The 19,662-nt window shown below is 41.1% G+C and overlaps 1 protein-coding gene and 1 long non-coding RNA gene across 2 annotated transcripts in view; one reads left to right on the top strand and one right to left on the bottom strand.

The window, feature by feature from the left end:
• The window catches only part of LOC107127457 (uncharacterized), a 29,335-nt gene extending 27,960 nt beyond the window's left edge, over nt 1-1,375 (top strand). The window contains exon 5 of the long non-coding RNA XR_006692110.3: nt 883-1,375. This is a non-coding gene — a long non-coding RNA (uncharacterized lncRNA). The remainder of the gene's footprint in view (nt 1-882) is intronic.
• The window catches only part of CRTAM (cytotoxic and regulatory T cell molecule), a 34,772-nt gene continuing 16,385 nt past the window's right edge, over nt 1,276-19,662 (bottom strand). The window contains exons 5-10 of the mRNA XM_005579964.5: nt 18,383-18,544; nt 11,355-11,435; nt 8,839-8,922; nt 5,985-6,131; nt 5,438-5,524; nt 1,276-2,652 (exon numbers count right to left, since the gene is read on the bottom strand). Of these exons, the coding sequence (XP_005580021.3) occupies nt 2,522-2,652; nt 5,438-5,524; nt 5,985-6,131; nt 8,839-8,922; nt 11,355-11,435; nt 18,383-18,544 (692 nt within the window). The 3' untranslated portion in view covers nt 1,276-2,521. The remainder of the gene's footprint in view (nt 2,653-5,437; nt 5,525-5,984; nt 6,132-8,838; nt 8,923-11,354; nt 11,436-18,382; nt 18,545-19,662) is intronic.

Raw genomic sequence — 19,662 nt, 5'->3', positions numbered from 1 at the left:
TAGGAAAAAATTAACATTTGGGTTTTTTTTTTAATTTTTTTTTCAGATGGAGACTTGCTCTGTTGCCCAGACTGGAGTGCAGTAGTGTGATCTTGGCTTACTGCAACATCCGCCTCCTGGGTTCAAGCGATTCTCCTGCCTCAGCCTCCCAAGTAGCTGGGATTACAGGCACCTGCCACCACACCCGGCTAATTTTTGTATTTTTGGTAGAGATGGGGTTTCACCATCTTGGCCCAGCTGGTCTTGAACTCCTGACCTCGTGATCCACCCACCTTGGCCTCCCAAAGTGTTGGGATTACAGGTGTGAGCCACCTGCGCCTAGTCTAAAAATTAACATATTTCAACAGGTCTGGAGGAATTATCAATTATAACAAATTTGCTCTTGAACAAATTTGTTCAAAGCAATCATAGGAAGGAAGAGGGCTTCTCTCTTGGAAGGTACAACTTTGAAAAATAGAACTACATTTCATCTAGATCAAAGCCCCATTATATGCCGGGCATGGTGGCTCATGCCTGTAATCCCAGCACTCTGGGATTGTACTTTTTGGTAGAAGCGATTCTCCTGACTCAGCCTCCTGAGTAGCTGGGATTACAGGCATGTACCACCACACCCAGCTAATTTTCGTATTTTTAGTAGAAATGGGGTTTCACCATGTTGGCTAGGCTGGTCTCAAACTCCTGATGCACCTGCCTCGGCTTCCTAAAGTGCTAGGATTACAAGCGTGAGCCATCGCACCTGGTCCAATGAAATAGACTAAACATCACTTCTGTGACAGTCCTATGAGAGTTGTGTAACTTGAATCTAACCACAAGAAAACAGACAAAGCCAAATTGAGGGATGATCTACAAAATAATCAGCCTGTAATCTTCAAAAATATCCAGGTCATGAAAGTCAAGCCAAGACTGAAGAACTGTTCCAAACTGAATGAGACTAAAATGAACTGGATCCTTTGGGACAACTGGAGAAACCTGAATGGAGTCTGAGGACTGTTTGTGGAAGCAGAACAGTGCTAATTTCCCACTTTTGATGGTTGCATTGTATTTTTAAAGGAGAGTGTTCTTATTTGTAGGAAGCACACACTTAAGGCTTTGTGGGGTGATGCGTATTATGTCAATTTACTCTCAAATGATTCCGGGGGACAAGTGCTTTGTTCTATCTTTACACTTTTCTGTAACGTTGTGATTGTCCAAAACATTTTTGTCAAGAGAACAAAAAATCAGCATGGTTGGATCTGGCCCCTGTCACAAATTACAGACTTAGAATGTGCACGTGTATTATTTTGTAATCGGTTTATTCAGATTCCAACAATGAGAAATGCTCCACATAAATGCCAGAGTTTGCTGTATAGCTTAAATAAACTGATTGAAAAAGAAAGGCATGTCCCAGTTACTTTCACATATGAAAACAGGAAGTATAACTTAGTATAGCCACTAGAAAAACATATAGTCTGCTTTTTATTAAAAAATTTTAAAAAGCCATCCATTAGGTCAATAATTAGTAAATTAAACCCATCATTTTCTTTTGCACATGTATTTGTCATGGAATTTCCAGGTAAAAATCTTGTCTGACAGACAAGGTCAGCTCAGGTGGTTTAGTAATCTAAGAAATTCGAATATTTGGGCCTACCTTGAGCTCTTCTTTGTGCCTTGGGGCATGGGTCCTGGGGCCTTCATGCCCATCTGACTCATTTGTTGTCATGCATCGCTCCTCCCTGACATTGGTTTGTGCTGGTTACATCTTAAAAGTCTGTCTTAGAAGTAACTTCTTTTTTTTTTTTTTTTTTTGAGACAGAGTCGCCCTCAGCCGCCCAGGCTGGAGTATGGTGGTGCGATCTCGACTTACTGCAATCTCCACCTCCCAGGTTCAAGTGATTACCCAGCCTCAGCCTCCCGAGTATCTGAGACTACGGGTGCACACCACTACCCTGGCTAATTTTTGCATTTTTAGTAGAGACGGGGTTTCACCATGTTGGCCAGGCTGGTCTCGAACTCCTGACCTCAAGTGATCCGCCTACCTCAGCCTCCCAAAGTGCTAGGATTACAGGCATGAGCCACCGCACCCGGGCAGAAGTAACTTCTTAGGATCAGGGATCTTTAGGTACTTTGCATCCCAAATTTCTTTATCTTGTGACCAGAAGAAAATATTTAAAAAAAAAATTTTTTTTAAAGCAGTTCCATTAGAGCAAAGCATCTGAAAAATCCTGTTCCATTTGAGGTAAGATGTTAGCTGGTCACACTGACCCTGATCCCCAAGGCTTCGTAGAATCCTCCTGCTCTGAAGTAGTGTCAGACATAATTATTTTTTTTTTCTTTTCTTTTTTAAACTACAAGCTTTATGTGCATGGTTTGATCCTCATGTTGCTGCCCTAGCTCTGGGGCAGATCATTATCCAAGGACACCGTCTTGCATTGCACTGTGAGGTCATTGTTAATGTCTCAGCAATTAAGCTCCTTCCCCCGGGCTGGTCCACTGAGGTGACACTGCAGCAACCCTGAAATCACATGTTCTATTGCAGAGAGCACTACACAATAGTCTCTGGTACTTGGGTGTGCTTTTCGTTTAATTTTGAATGTTGTACATTTTCCTTCCTCTTTGTTTTTGCTTCTGAGTACAACTTTGTGATGTAGTTCATGCAACGCACAGGGTGGGAAGCTGAAAGAGAAACATGTTGAAGATGAATATTTATTTTGAATAACATTGCACCCATTTACGTGAAACACTTTGATTGGATATCATATTTTTAGGTTCATAAAGTACTTTATAAAAACCTAAAACTTACTGATGCATATAAATGGTCTGAAGGCATTATTATACTCTTTTTTGTTTTTTGGCTTTTTTTTGGAGACAGGATCTCACTTTGTTGCCCAGGCTGGTGCAGTGGTGTGATCATGGCGCACTGCAGCCTCAGCCTCCAGGGCTTAAGTCATCCTCTAACCTCAGCCTCTTGAGTAGCTGGAACTACAGGCACACGCCACCATGCCCAGTTAATTTTTAAATTGTTTGTAGAGACAGGGTTTCACCATATTGCCTAGGCTGGTCTCAAACACCTGGGCTCAAGTGATCCACCCACCTCGGCCTCCCAAAATCCTGGAAGTATAGGCGTGAGCCACTGCACCGGCCTATACTATAATTTTTTAAGAAGTCTTACTACATACACAATTTACTGGTAAAACTGAAAGAAAATATACAGATATTTCTGCTGTAAAATAATCTGCTGCTGAAACATTGCCTTAGCAAAACTGTACACTAAAAATAACAGGGTTTACTGCAAAAACAGGATCGGGGCAGATCACTCAAAGCCTATGCAACTCTGTACAAACAGACTAGAGACAGCCCCAGATAGTATTTTTAACATGTGCAAAACAACACAATTAAAATGCTGGATTTGAGGGTGCTAAGGCAAGGAGGATGAAAGTGAAGGCTTGCGCTCAGGAGAAAGTGAAACCCCCGAGATGTACTTTTCTGGGGAAGGAAGCCCCTGAGTAGTGCAGGTACTCATTTTACATTTTCTTAAAGTTGGCTGGGCGCGGTGGCTCATGCCTGTAATCCCAGCACTTTGGGAGGCCAAGGTGGGTGGATCACTTGAGTCCAGGAGTTCAAGACCAGCCTGGGCAACATGGTGAAACCCTGTCTCTACTAAAAATGCAAAAATTAACTGGGCGTGGTGGTGCATGCCTGTAGTCCCAGCTACTAGGGAGACTGAGGTAGGAGGACTGATTGAGCCTGAAACGTCAAGGCTGCAGTGACCTATGATGGCACCACGGTGCTCCATCCTGGGCAACAGAGTGAGAGACCCTGTCTCAAAAAAAAAAAAAAAAAAAAATTGTTTTAAAAGTTGAACTGGACGGGCTTCCATTTTTCCAGCTAATAGACATAATTCTACTCCCACTGTTTTGGTTCCTCTTGCCTAGGAAAAACAGCACAGGGAGCGAGCCAACTCACACGTGATATTCACATCATTTTCCTGTCCGCCAGGTGAGTATGTGATGACTAGTATTTAGAAACAGGTGTTGCAACACAATTGACTTGGATGTTGTTTACACACATTTTCCCCTCCCACCCCCAGTGTTCACACAGTCAATTCGCTTGTGTTCCTCCCCCAGCTAGTACGTCTATTATTCGGTCTTTGCAGTTCACACTAGTAGGTCAACACCTGAAGAGGCAGAGGTGTTATAAAAGACAAGCCTCCTACAAAAACCTCAGTAAAATCAGTGGAATAGAGCGGCAAAGCTCGCTGTATTTCTTGCAACTCCTGGCAGGTAGAATAAGTTAGTTTGCATGGGGGAAATAAAATGGTTGGAAGGTGGAATATTCTTGCTTTTCTATAGTCCTAGCTTCTGCCTTCCAGATCTTTATCAAGAATACAACCCCCTACCTCCACTTCCCATACACAATCTCCTTCCCAACCCCATTCTCTTCATTTTCTTTACATATTTTGTCTGGGGAATTGCAATGAAGTCATCCAAAGGACCTGAAACATGCCTTCTTGAATTAATTAAGCCTATAGTCACTCATTTAATACAAATGTATCAACTACCCTGTGCTAGAATCTGAGGATACAGAGTAAATCTGATTACTTACCACCTAAAGGAGTATTGTAGCTATATAAAAACACCGAAAATTACAATATGGGGGAAGAAGTGCTTCTATGACAAAGGTGTCATAGGATCCTCTGGCGGTCTTGGGGTATCCCTGTGTGTGACGTCAAAGAGTCAAGGATGGCTTCCCAAAAGGAAGTCACGTTCTGCTACATGAACTTGAATGCTACTATTTATTTTTTGCAGATGAGTTTCCTTAAGTTCTATAATATGATTTAGGAGACTTTCTGGGGCTAAAAAAGTCAAATTTTATTCTTCTCCTTTTTAATGGTGACTAATTAATTGTGATGGTTAATTTTAAGTGTTAAGTTGGGTGGATTAAGAAATACCTCAAATCTGGTAAAGCATTATTTTTGGGTTTGTCTATGAGGTTGTTTCTAGAGGAGATTAGTGTGTGAGTCTGAGTGGAGTAGGTGGGCATCGAGATTTGCCCTTGATGTGGGTGGGCACCATCCAATCCACTGGGGGCCTGGAAAGAACAAAATCAGAAAGAAGGCAAATGTGTTGATCTGTCTGCTGGAGCTAGAATACACTCCCTCCTCTCCGGCCAGCAGAACTCTAGACTCTTTGGCCTTTGGATTTCAGGACTTCTGCCAGTGGTCCCCTGAGTTCTTGGGCCTCTGAACTTGGACTGAGCCAGGCTACCAGCATCCCAGGATCTCCAGTTTGCAGACCTCCTGTCCAGGGACTTGTCAGACTCCATAATCTCATGAGCCAATTCCCCTGATAAATCCCCTCCTCATATATATATATATATTCTGTGGTCTCTGTCTCTCAGGAGAACTCTAATACATTAATGAACCTCATTGTTCAGATCTCAGGTCGTACAGTTGACTTACATTGGCCATTTTTCTCTTGAGATGATGTTTCTTCATTATTTGACCTTGATCTGTAACTTTCTAGTGTGTGTTCTGAAACTTCGTTTTCTACAAGAAAAGAAAATCAAGTGACTAATTTCTGATGCCACGGACATGTAGAAATGTGTGTTTGAATAAGATAATACCTCTGTTACTGTGCAATAGTAGACTTACCATGCCCCTCCCATAACTCATACCCTCATTAATTCAACACATAGTTTTTTGATTCCTGTAGGCACTGTGCTAGGCAGTCCTGGGAATTGTATCCTTCTGTGAATAGAAGTGTCTATCATTGAATGCCAGTTTCTGGAGCTATGCTAGTTTCTATTGGTTATGCACTCTTAGACTATAGTCCCTGGAGATTCGCACCCGAGTTTACTAGAAAACAAACAATTGCTTATCTGAGTGACAGCACTTATCAACTAGATTATGTAGTGTCTGACAGAAAGCTTTAATAGACAGAATTTCCCTTTTTTTAGCCATTTGTTCTGGCGTCTTATAGCCTCCGTCAGGTTCCCTGCCCACTGACCTTTTTTCCATATGACATGTGCTTTCCGCAGCTTCATAATGAAGAGCTGGACTATGATAAAGAGTATGAAGATGAGGAAGGACACCAGCGTGAGCAGCAGGATGCCACTTTTCTTCCTTGCCAATCCTAAATACTGAGGATTTGCTTCTATAAGGAAAATGAAAAAGGAAGTTTATATACTTTGGGTTTTTTTTGTGTGTGTGTCACTGGAGAATACGTAACAATACTTCTACAATGTGATATAAGCTAATAAACAGCTCAGATGAAGAGATGAGAAAGAGCTTACCCCTGAAGGTAAAGAGACTTACACTGTTCATTCTCTGAGAACAAGCAAACAGGCATACAACAAACAAGGCAATTATGTGTGATGATTTGAAAAGATCTTTTAAGTTACATAGCTATTGGGCTAGTTATTTTTTATTTCTAGAGAAAGCATATGAGAAAATCAACTTAAATTATACTCAGGGGATTCAAATTAGTTATAGGAATGATTTTTAGCAAAATATAGTTAAGTAGCAAGAGGGATTGTTAAGGAGTTTAAAAAACTATCCAAATAAAATGAAAATTTATTTATCTTGGTTAGGTTAAATGTGGCCCTACAGGAAGGCATTTGGGCTAAATCAGATGAGCTCTTAAAAATATTTCTAGCCAGGTGCAGTGGCTTATGCCTGTAATCCCAGCACTTTGGGAGGCTGAGATGGGAGGGTTGCTTGAGGCCAGGAGTTTGAGACCAGCCGCGGCAACATAGCGAGACTTTGTCTCTACAAAAATAATAATAATAATAAAAATTTGCCAGGAGCCGTGGTGCACACCTGTAGTCCTAGCCACTTGGGGGACTGAGGCAGAGGATCACTTGAGTCCAGATGTTTAAGGTTACAGTGAGCTATGACTGTGAAACTGCACTCCAACCTAGAAGACAGAGTGAGACCTGTCTCTAAAAAAAAAAAAAAAAAAAAAAAAAGCTTTCTAAACCTAGAATTCTGATTCTATGGGATATAGCTTTGCTAAATGTTCTGGTCACCTTATCTCAACCAACAAATAATTAAGGAGTGCCAGCTACCTGTAGAACATTGTACTTGGACCTGCAGAAGGCACAGTACATATGCTTTGGGAATTACTTCTCCATACATAAACAAATCAGTAAAAACAAACAAAAGCAAGATATGTCAAATTCTGGATCCATATATATTTATATCATAGTGTTTTCAGGGGTTCAGAGGCAAGAATGGTCTCTGAGGAGTGAGTTGGTCAAAAAAGCTTTCAGTGAAGATATTGGCCTTGAAGGGGAAGTAAGGAGAGGTGACAGGAGGTCTCCTCTTCCACCAGGGGCAGTGAGAACAAACAAGAGCAGGGTGATTGAAAAGGGATGATGTTTTCAGAGAAAAATATATATCTCGTAGGGACTTTGTAGATATGAGACTGCAGAAGTAGGTATTAGATGACACCTAATGAGGTGTTTGGGACTCATGCTCTGTGTTGTAGATTTCAGGAAGCCATAAAGGGTTTTAGAACACAGATATGCAGAGTGTAAAGAGATATTTTGATGGTAGGGTGCTGAAAGTGAACCAGAGGAGGGGAAACTGAAGTTATAATACTCCATGCAGGAGATGATGAGAGCCTGGATTGGGATGTTAACAGTGACAATGGACAGAATACCTGAAAGAGAAGACTCAAAAGTTCTTGGAAATTGACCGATTTTATACACGTGTGTGCATATGCATATACATATACACATACACATATATATATATATTTGTACACATGCACAGGAGTGATAGATGACACTAAGGTTTGGGGCCTGTGTGATGCTTTGGACAAGCTGATTTTGTGGGAGAAGGTGTTGCTTGGTATTTAGCAATGTTGAGTTTGAGGAAATCGCAGAAAATTCAGCTACAGACATATAGAAAATAGAAAGAAATTGAGACTAATGCTGAGGAGGATGTTCTGAAAATATAGGTATAGAAATATTTTGCTGGCCGGGCACAGTGTCTCACACCTGTAATCCCAGCTACTTGGGAGGTGAAGGTAGGAGATCTCTTGAGCCCAGGAGTTCAAGGCTGCAGGGAGCATGATCATTCCCCTGCACCCTGGCCTGGGCGACAGAGAGAGACCCTGTCTCTAAAAACAAAACAAAACCAGAAAAGAAAAAGAGAGAAATCTTTTGCCTAGTGGCAACAGGAACCGTCTTGGGAATGAGTAAACTCTTTAAGAAATAAGGGAAGAACGACCGGGAGCGGTGGCTCAAGCCTGTAATCCCAGCACTTTGGGAGGCCGAGGCGGGGGGATCACCTGAGGTCGGGAGTTCAAGACCAGCCTGACCAACATGGAGAAATCCCATCTCTACTAAAAATACAAAATTAGCTGGGGTGGTGGCACACACCTGTAATCCCAGCTACTCAGGAGGCTAAGGCAGGAGAATCACTTGAACCCGGGAGGTGGAGGTTGCCATGAGCCGAGATCATGCCACTGCACTCCAGTTTGGGCAACAAGAGCAAAGCTCAGTCTCAAAAAAAAAAAAAAAAAAAAAAGAAAGAAAAAAGAAAAAAAACAGGAAGAACAAAAGATGGAGAAGTAAAATCAGAAGTATATATACATTTAAGAAGTCAGAAAAGGAAAATAAGTTAATTGATGGATACAGGGAAGCAGTGGTTAGCAACAGATAACAGAACCAGGAAAAGTATGTCAAGAAGCCAAGAGGTAACTAAATCAAGGAGGGACAAGGGAGTGATTAACCAATCATGTCCTAAAGGGCAGAAAGGTCAAGAAAAAGGAGGACTGACAAAGGCCATTGAATTTATCGATTAAGAGGTTAAAATGTCGAGTGTTTATTCTAAATGCAGTGGATGATACTTACCGGTGGTCAAGTCAGGATCTCGAGTGGTTTGTTCTTTCTCTTCTTTGTCAATTTCCAATGTACTAGAATCTTCCATTACTGACACTAAAGTGAAAGAAAATAAAACATGAGCTATGCATACATTATATGCATGTGACTATACACAACTGTAGTTAGATAAGTCTTCCCAGAGCAGCTTGGGAAGTCAAATTAAAAAACAGCACTGAGATCATTTTTGAACTATGGATTTCTTGTAAACATATTTGCAAATGACTGGGCTCACTTTGCCTTGTTTTTTTAAGGTAAATGTTTTAAACACTTACTCTGTGCCCGGCCTCAAACTGAGCACTTGGTATATATTATTTCTCACCACAGCTCTGAGAAAACGGAGATTTAGAGCAGTTATGTAAAGTACCTAAAGTCCTGTAGCAAGTAAGTGGCAAAGCCAATACATAAACTCTGTTTTACCTAACTCTAGAACCCAGCATTTAAACCATGATTTCATACTTCCATCCTGAATCAGGCCTGTTAGGGAGAAGGTCTTTAGGATGCTTCAAGATAACAACTCAACACCGAGGAATGGCTTTCCAAGTTTTTTTTTTTTTTTTGAGACGGAGTCTCCCTCTGTAGCCCAGGCTAGAGTGCAGTGGCCGGATCTCAGCTCACTGCAAGCTCCGCCTCCCGGGTTCACGCCATTCTCCGGCCTCAGCCTCCCGAGTAGCTGGGACTACAGGCGCCCGCCACCTCGCCCGGCTAGTTTTTTGTATTTCTTAGTAGAGACGGGGTTTCACCGTGTTAGCCAGGATGGTCTCGATCTCCTGACCTCGTGATCCACCCGTCTCGGCCTCCCAAAGTGCTGGGATTACAGGCTTGAGCCACCGCGCCCGGCCCCAAGTTTTAATTATAAAAAACCTACTGCCTGAAATGCAGAAAGCAATGATTTTTATGTTGAAATATAGCTTCAGTTATCATTCAGACCTCTGCTTCCTCCCCATTAGAGGTGAGATGTACTATGATTTTTTTTTCTAGGCAAGATAAATTATAAAAAATAAGAGACTGTGGGGTTTTTTTTTGTTGTTGTTGTTTTGTTTTTTTTTCAGATCTTACTGCTTATGTTTCCAATTTCCTTTTTTCCAAAACTCTGCAGTTTCTTGCCTTTTAGTCCATTGCACAGCGCCACTATGTGGACCCTGAGGGGAATGAAGCCTCCCATTCTATTGAAAATGGGTATTAAAGGTAATAAAATCGTAGAAATGGAAAGCTGAAAGGAATTTTAGAAACCATATTTTTAAAGTCTTATGTATGAAAAAGAGAGCAGAAAATTGAGCTGTTCAGTAATGATGCAAGCCATTAAAAGTAACTAGATTCTAAACACGTTTACAAATATTGGATTATTAAAGCAAGTGATGTGGCTGTTCCACTTCATAATATTTTCAATTTCCATTGTTCTTCAAAAAATTATATGGTACATATTGTATTTATCAGTGTTTAGAAATCCCAAACATTTACTTTTAAATATTATTTAGGATACACATTTTTAAAAATGTGATCTGATACTCAGAACTATGAACATGATAATGATCTGAAAGCCCTCATTCCACCAAATGAAATTCTTATTGACACACTACATGAAATGGAAAGAGAGTATGTAGGAATTTATGCCTTTCTGGATGAGGCTAATAGTCTTACTCAAAGCACCGTAACCATTTCCTTCCTTCCTTCCTCCTTCCCTCCCTCCCTCCCTCCCTCCCTCCCTCCCTTCCTTCCTTCCTTCCTTCCTTCCTTCCTTCCTTCCTTCCTTCCTTTCTCTTTCTTTCTTTGTATCTTTCTTTCTTTCCTTCTTTCTTTTCATTTGTAATTCATTTTCTGAGCAGCTGCGATTGCTGGATACTATGCTAGGTAAACTACAAAGTTAAATCAGATATATGATCATTGCTCTGAGTTAACTTCTAGTGAGTTCACTGTCTAAAAAACTGGAATTATAATCCAGACATTCTAAAGTATTCCGCATTTGTAGTTCAATCCCATAATAAAAAATGACCTGAGTTATTGACAATCAAGTAATTGATGTGCCTTCAAAGGTGATTTTGTTATTCAATGACAACACCAAATCTCCAGCTTCTGTTTCTTTTCTCTTTATTGATACCAACTCTGTGTTTTGTGTTTGGTGTGCTTTAGATGGGAAAACAAAGAAATGAGTCTCCGTATAAATGAATTCAACCTTGTCCTTTACCGCAGAGGAAATTCAAATGTCACAGTCGTGAATGTGTGTGTGTATATGTGTACATCTCTATCTCAAGCAAACTAGAACTGAACTTGCAAGGCTTTATGTCACCCTGAAGCCCATCCCACTAAGTATTCCAATGCCTGATGTGGTTCTACTCTAGGATGCTACAAAGCTGGAGCCAGCTGGAGGGGGCCTGTATGGTCTTAGTAAAAATTAAAACAAAAAATATTCTTAAAACTTAGAATGAGAAAAATAACCTTCCCAAGGAGGCACGATTTTTTAAAACAAGTTTTTATGATTTGACACTTACCAGTACTGGTGGGCTGCTGTGGGTCTTGAGAGGATACAGAGTTTCTCTCCAGAGCATCTGAAGCTGTCTCTTCATCAGTAACTAGGAAAGGGGAGAAACAAAATTCTGCTACTATGGAGAGCAGTTTTACCCACATTGTGCTCAGTAAAAGAGATTGGAGAATATATTTGGCGGCTACCTGCTTGTAGAGCTTGTGCAGAAACCCCAGAACTGTGTGTTCTGCGGCTCCTGCTCTGGTTTTTGAATCTGTATCCCACTGAGTGTCCATCTGCTCACCTGCCTGGTTAAAGCACAGCATGCTGGACCTCTGTGTGGTGGCAGTGCTAGGCAAAAGGTGTTCACTGTTTCTATCTGTGTCCTTCTATCCATCAATCAATCCCTCTGTCTGTTTATCTACCCATCCACCTATCTATCTATCTATTAGTTAGATGGCTTTGGAATCAGCCTCAGACTGGGCTGAATTCCAGTGCTGCTATTTACTTGCTCCTGAATGAGCTGGACAAGATACCAGATCTCTCTAACACTTTTTTTTTTCTTATCTGTAAAATGGAGATACTGACAGCATTTACCTCTTCGAGTGTTTCATGAGAATTAGTAAGTTCATTTATATAACATGTTTAGTACAATGCCTAGCTATTTATTAAGCACAATGCTACATGTTATTGTATAATATTAGTCAATGCTTAGGAATGTTTCCAGAGGGTCAGCTTAGTATAGGTTTTACCAGTCATTGAACAGACCCACATCCGGGAAGCATGTAACAACTACGCCTGTCATTTTACAAATACCAATACTGACATGTCGGGCCAGGCGCAGTGGCTCACACCTGCAATCCCAGCACATTGGTAGGCTGAGGTGGGTGGATCACCTGAAATCAGGAGTTCAAGACCAGCCTGGTCAACATGGTGAAACCCTATCTCTACTAAAAATACAAAAAACTAGCCGGGCATGGTGGTGTGTGTGTTTGTAATCCCAGCTACTTGGGAGGCTGAGGCAAGAGAATTGCTTGAACTTGGGAGGCAGAGGTTGCAGTGAGCCAAGATCGCACCACTGCACTCCAGCCTGGGTGACAGAGCAAGGAGACTCCCTCTCAAAAAAAAAAAAAAAAAATATATACATATATATATATATATATACACACACACACACACACACACACGTATATGTATATGTATGTGTGTGTGTGTATATACATATATATATACTGACACGTCACAGGTGGTTCTTTTTTAATAAAATTTGTGAGTGCTTCCTGGTGCTTATTTAATCAAATAATTTTCCATGATTTTGAAAATGTATCTGGTTGATCAAACATTTAAATGTATGAAAAATATAAAAATACCTGAATTGTGTGTAACAGCTCTGAGGAAAGAAAGAATTACTAAGGAAATGTTATAGAGATAGTAGTATAGACTAGAAGGCTAAAATGAACTCTGACCACACAGGTGCCAGAGAAAATTGAAGAAAGAGGAGAACTGCTGGCAATGAAAAGAGGGAAAAGCTGGAATGCTAGTCAAATAGAAGTACTGGGAACAAATTTTAAGAAGAATATGGGGCCGGGCACAGTGGCTCATGCCGTAATCCCAGTACTGTGGGAGGCCGAGGCAGGCAGATTGCTTAAGCCCGGGAGTTTGAGACCAGCCTGGGCAACATGGCAAGACTCCATCTCTACAAAAAATTAGCTGGGCATGGTGGTGCACCCCTGTAGTTCCAGCTACTCAGGAGGATCATCTGAGCCCAGAGAGGTCAAGGCTGCAATGAGCTGTGATCACACCATTGCACTCCAGCCTGGGTGACAGAGTGAGACCTTGTCTCAAAATTTTAAAAAAGAAGAACATCACTGGGGACATATAGAATAAAATTTATCAATAGTGATTAAAATCTTCTAACATAGTATATACTATGTGAATTCAGAAAATTATGTTTATGTACAAAACAAGTTTTATCTATGCCTATTTAAAACTAGGTTCTGTACTTGCTTTGATTTATCCTGTTAATTAACAAGCTAGCAAACTATTGTGTTTAGACTGAATGTTGTTTTGATTAGGTGAATACTGGCACATGATGATCTACCTCCCTAGTTGGTCAGAATATTGTAGACCTCTGCTATCCAATATGGTATGCACTAGCTCCAATGACTATTTAAATTAAAATTAATTAAAATGAAAATATATTCAAAATTTAGGCCAGACACAGTGGCTCACACCTGTAATCCTAGCACTTTGGGAGGCAAAGGCGGGCAGATCACCTGAGGCCAGGAGTTCGAGACCAGCCTGGCCAATATGGTGAAACCTGACTCTACTAAAACACAAAAATTAACTGGGCATGGTGGTGGGCGCCTATAATCCCAGCTACTCGGGAGACTGAGGTGGGAGTATTGCTTGAACCTGGGAGGTGGAGGTTGCAGTGAGCTGAGATGGAAAGCGAAGATTGCAGTGAGCTGAGATAGCACCTTTGCACTCCAGTCTGAGCGACAAGAGCAAGACTCCATCTCAAAAAAAAAAAAAATTACTTTCTCAGTTGCAATAGTCACACTTAAAGTTCGAATTTTGGGCAACTTGTGTCAACCAGTGTGAGCCTGACAACCTCCAAATGCTTAAAGACTTCTGATGAGATCAATGATGATATTAATGAATGTGATTCTGATGCTGAAATGTCAACATTTGAAAGTTCTGTAGAACTTAGTGAATCAGTATTTTCCAAATGACTAACACATAATGTTAGAAAAATCATGCCTGGGTAGAAGTTCTATTCAAAGTGCAAGACAGTTCAGTGGATTTTAATACAACAGTATGAAAAGTTAATTGACATGGGCCCAGCGACTAATCTTTAAGAAACTACTACTTGTTAAGTTTTGGTGTAATGTCAAAGAGGAACATCCACAATTATCTGAACCAGCTATTAAAATACTCTACCCTTCTCCAATTATAAATTTACGTGAGATTAAATTTTTATGTCTTTATTTAAAGCAAAATAACATTTTGGAAGAGATTGAATGCAAAAGTTACAAGAACCTAATTGTTTTCCATTAAGCCAGACATTAAAGAGATTTTCAAAATGTAAAAAAAATGACATTTTTCACACTAATCTTTTCAGTTTACAAAATATGCCTTTTTTTTTTTTTCATTAAAATATGTCATTTCTAGGCCAGGTGCAGTGGCTCACGCCTGTAATCCCAGCACTTTGGGAGGCCAAGGCAGGTGGATCACCTGAGGTCAGGAGTTCAAGATCAGCCTGGTCAACATGGCAAACCCCATCTCTACTAAAAATACAAAAAAAATTGGCCAGGTGTGGTAGCAGGTGCCTGCAATGCCAGCTACTCAGGAGGCTGAGGCAGAAGAATCACTGGAACCCAGGAGGCGAAAGTTGCAGTGAGCTGAGATCGGGCCACTGCACTTATCTCCAAAAATAAGTTCACTCCATCTCAAAAAATAAAATAAAACAAATATGCCATTTCTGTTAACATGTAGTGGATTTATTATTTTAAAATAAATTTACAGATACATATTTTTTAAATTTCTCAGTTTGAATTTCTAATAGGTAAATATTGACAGACATCACCTACATAAGTAAAAGTTCTTTGGGGTTCGCAATTTTTTTTTTTTTTTTTTTTTGAGACGGAGTCTCGCTCTGTAGCCCAGGCTGGAGTGCAGTGGCCGGATCTCAGCTCACTGCAAGCTCCGCCTCCCGGGTTCACGCCATTCTCCGGCCTCAGCCTCCCGAGTAGCTGGGACTACAGGCGCTGCCACCTCGCCCGGCTATTTTTTGTATTTCTTAGTAGAGACGGGGTTTCACCGTGTTAGCCAGGATGGTCTCCATCTCCTGACCTCGTGATCTGCCCATCTCGGCCTCCCAAAGTGCTGGGATTACAGGCTTGAGCCACCGCGCCCGGCCAGCAATTATTTTTAAGAGTGTAGAGATGTCCTGAAATCCAAAAGTTTGAGAACTGCTTTTCAAATATTTAAAAAATCCTATCCCCAGTTAAGTAATAGAAAACCAAGATTCCTCATTTTAAATACTAACAAGATGAAACAAACCAGGTGCAGTAGCTCATGCCTCTAATCCCAGTGCTTTGGGTGGCCGAGGAGGGAGGATAGCTTAAGCCCAGGAGCTCAGACCAGCCTGGGCACCATAATGAGATTCTGTCTCTATAAAAAACTTTAAAATTAACCAGGTGTGGTGTGTGCACCTGTAGTCCCAGCTACTCAGGAAACTGAGGTGGGAGGATCACTTAAGCCCGGGAGGTAGAAGCTGCAGTGAGCTGTGATTGCACCACTGCACTCCAGCCTGGGCTACAAAAGGAGACCTTGTCTCAAAAAAAAAAAAAAAAAAAAGAAAGAAAGAAAGAAAAAGAAAAGAAAAGGAAAAAGAGTCAGGTGTGGTGGTTCATGCTTGTAATCCCAACACTTTGGGAAGGAGGCAGAGGTTGGGGGATCGCTTGAGCTCAAGAATTCAAGACCAGCCTGAGTAACATGGTGAAACCCCATATACAAAAAATATGCAAATTAGCGGGGCGTGGGCGTGGTGGCTCATGCCTGTGCTCCCAGCCACTCTGGAGGCTGAGGCAGGAGGATCAACTTGAGCCTGGGAGGCAGAGGTTACAACAAGCCAAGATTGTGTCACTGCCTTCCAGCCTGGGCAACAGAGTGAGACCATCTCAAAAAAGAAAGAAAGAAATGATAATTATGAAATCTGGGTGAGGTGGCTCATGCCTGTAGTTCCAGCACTTTGGGAGGCCAAGGAGGGAGAATTGCTTGAGACCAGGAGTTTTGAGACCAACCTGAGCAACATAGGGAGACCCTGTCTCAACAAAAAATTAAAAATTAGCCAGATGTAGTGGTGCATGCCTGTAGTCCTAGCAACTTGGGGGGCTGATTGTGAACCAGGAAGGTTGAGGCTGCAGTGAGCCATCATCACACCACTGCACTCCAGCTTAAGTGATAGAGTGAGACCCTGTCTCAAAAAACAAAACAAAACAAAAAACCAAAGATAGCCTATTCAAAAATCTATTCCTGTTGCTCTGCTCTCTTTCTCCAAGCGTCACACTGTGGCTTTTTCAGAGGAAGGCACTTCTTTCCTCAGGACCACTCTAGTCCTGGTGCTGGCATGACCCTCACTTTCCCCAGGTCCCTCCGTGCAGAGCATAGGAATGAAAGGGGTCAGAACTCTTATGTGTAAATGTGTTTTAAAGCATCCTCGGCTAGTAATATTTTTTTCCTAATTGGGTGAACAAAATGTTTGTAGCATCTGTATGTCAATATAGTAGCAGCTAGCCAAATGGAAAAAACAGTGAACTAATGGAAGCCGTCAATAGCTGATGCTGGTGTTTCTCTTCGAATACTATTTGGAGATCTGGCAGTGAGTACAGCAAATAGATAGATCACAAATAAAAATTAAGTCTTAGCCTATTATTATTATTATTATTATTATTGTTAGACAGAGTCTCGCTCTGTTGCCCAGGCTGGAGTGCAGTGGTGTGATCTTAGCTCACTAAACTCCGCCTTCCGGATTCAAGCGATTCTTGTGCCTCAGCCTCCCAAGTAGCTGGGATTATAGGTGCCCACAACCATGCCCGGCTAATTTTTTTATTTTTAGTAGAGATGGGGTTTTGCCATGTTGGCCAGGCTGGTCTCGAACTCCTGACCTCAGGTGATCCACCCGACTTAGCCTCCCAAAGTGCTGGGATTACAGGCGTGAGCCATCACACCTGGCCTTAGCCTATTATTAAAAACATCTTTAGCTATAATTTTGAGTCATGTCGAGCTATTGCCATAAGGGAGAACTGCCATTTCCCCCTTCATAGTAATTTTTGTAGATGGCTTGAACAATTGCTGAAAATTAAGAATGCATTTTTTCCCAACATTGTTGGTTCTCCTATTGAAGAATCTGAATGTCTTTAGGAAGCTTTTAGATATAGCCTCATCCCCCACAGGCCCCGTGCTTCAGTTCTACTGCTGGAGGTGGGGGCGTGGGGTGGGGATGACTCACAGCGGGGCGGGGGTGGTTGTGTAAGGTTACTGTGCAGCTCAGTCTGTGAGTTCATGGGTCTCACAGTGCAGCTTCTGCAATGACTACTTTTGGTTTGGTGAGAAAGTGACCCGTGGAAAGTATGTGGTAGTCAGAGGGGGGCTGTTAACCGCAGCCACAGCCCCCATAGGGCAGTATGGCAGCTTTCCCACAGCGAGGTTCTCCTAAGCAAGCTTGACTTTCAGCATCAGCTTGATAAAAGTTTTTCAATAAATGCATTGTCATGCTACAGTTTCCTCTTTCACTAATGTGAGTAATTCCTTATACTTCAGGAATTGATTACACGAAGTACCTTGTAAAACAATGAAACTCAGAGTCCTGCTAATTGCAAACTTCTTACAGGACTCATGCATCTTAAAGGATACCTCTTGGCTCAAAGAGTTGTGGACAGTTTTAAAATTATTTCTTGGACTTTTGGGGAAAGAATCACAGAATAGAGGTTCTGAGAATGGAGGCAACTCATCTTCACATTTAATATTGGATATTTAAAATGGTGTTCAACTCAGAATATTAACATGGTTAAACTAAAATCTTCAAAGCAATTATAACAATAAAATAAATCTAAACAGGAATTATGTCTTCATGTAACTGTGTGTTTCATATTGACATAAAATGATATTGACAATTTCGGTTTATTTCAGCTGATATTATCTCCTTCTGGGTCAAGTACAAAGATGTAGTATGATTCATATGATTGCTCCAAAAACACAACGGCAATAAAACTATTTAAAGTCATTATCAAAAAGCAAGCATAACACTATTTGCATATGGCGCTCTGCTAGGCTTTCTGCTTAACTGGGGTTCTTTTGAACATTGGAATAGTTGAAATTCCGTCACTCACCTGGAGAAATTTCAATCAGTACAGGAATTTGCTATTAGGAAGAGCTTTGTTGGCAGTAATCTCACTCTGAAGGACTTTGCCCACTGCATTTAATTTTGTTTGATAGTGTAATATTAAAGTAAATCAAAAATTATTAAAGAGAATCATTAGTTCTTCTTACCCAAATCTTCAAACCGGAAGGGTGCTACTAGTTTTCTCCCTTGCAGGCCTCTGTGCCGGATAATGCAGTCCACTGTTGAATTTTTGCCATAAGTGTGGATTATGAGAGTGCTGGTAGTATTACATTTCTTCCCATCAGTTTCAAATTCATGGTGGGTTCCACCTGCGTAGCAATTTAAAGAGGTTATGGCTATTTAATGCTAGGTTCTACTAGAGGCCAATGGCCTTGACTTCAGGGCAAACATTAGATTTCTAACCTCATTCTAACCTCAGCCAGTTCCCTTGTATAGGCTTGGCTCTGGTCACAAAGGCAAACAGATGAATGAGAGTAGATGATGGTTTTCTACAAAGTTTTCACTACTGGAAATAAAAAAAATTCAAAGCTTAAGAAGGATAGCTTGATGTTGTTATGAAACACAAAGATCCAAGACCTTATTCCGGTTATATGAATAAGGCGAATTAAAGGGGAAGTCTTATAACGAAGCAGAATTGGCACTGCACTGGGAATCAGATCTAGGTTTAGGTCTTTTCTCTCTAGAACTCCATTTGACCCTCAGTATTCTCAACTGTAAAGGGTCCTTTGCAACTCTAAGAATGTTGATTACAGGCCGGGGGTAGTGGCTCACACCTGTAATCCTAGCACTCTTGGAAGCCGTGGAACACCTGAGATCAGGGGTTGAAGACCTGGCCAACATGGTGAAACCCCGCCTCTACTAAAACTACAAAAATTAGCTGGGTGTTGTGGCAGGCGCCTGTAATCCCAGCTACTCCAGAAGCTGAGGTAGGAGAATCGTTTCAACCCAGGAGGCAGAGGTTACAGTGAGCCGAGATCGCACCACGGCACTCCAGCCTGGGAGACAGAGTGAGACTCCATCTCAAAAAAAAAAAAAATTGTTCATCACATAGATATCAAAGGTAATGTCTGTTGAAATGTAAGCAAACTATAAACAGTACCCAGGCATCATAATTAATTAGTTATTCTGTTTCAAAGGCTCAACCTTTAGATGCTTTATTACAAGAATATTTTTAATCTGTCCTTGTGGGTATGACACAATATAGTACTATACAATATAGGGAAGATCATATCTGTTTCAATTATACGTATTATGTTAAATGTATTTTCAATTTTATATTTGGGAAAAAGTTCAGGCTCAGAGCTATTATACTTCTTTTTTTTTTTTTTTTTTTTTTTTTTTTTTTTTGACGGAATTTTGCTCTTGTTACCCAGGCTGGAGTGCAATGGTGTGATTTTTTTGCTCACCCCACAACCTCCGCCTCCTT

The sequence above is a fragment of the Macaca fascicularis genome, chromosome 14 (assembly GCF_037993035.2).
Source record: "Macaca fascicularis isolate 582-1 chromosome 14, T2T-MFA8v1.1".
Taxonomy (NCBI): Eukaryota; Metazoa; Chordata; class Mammalia; order Primates; family Cercopithecidae; genus Macaca; species Macaca fascicularis.
This window is presented reverse-complemented; position numbering and strand designations above follow the sequence as displayed.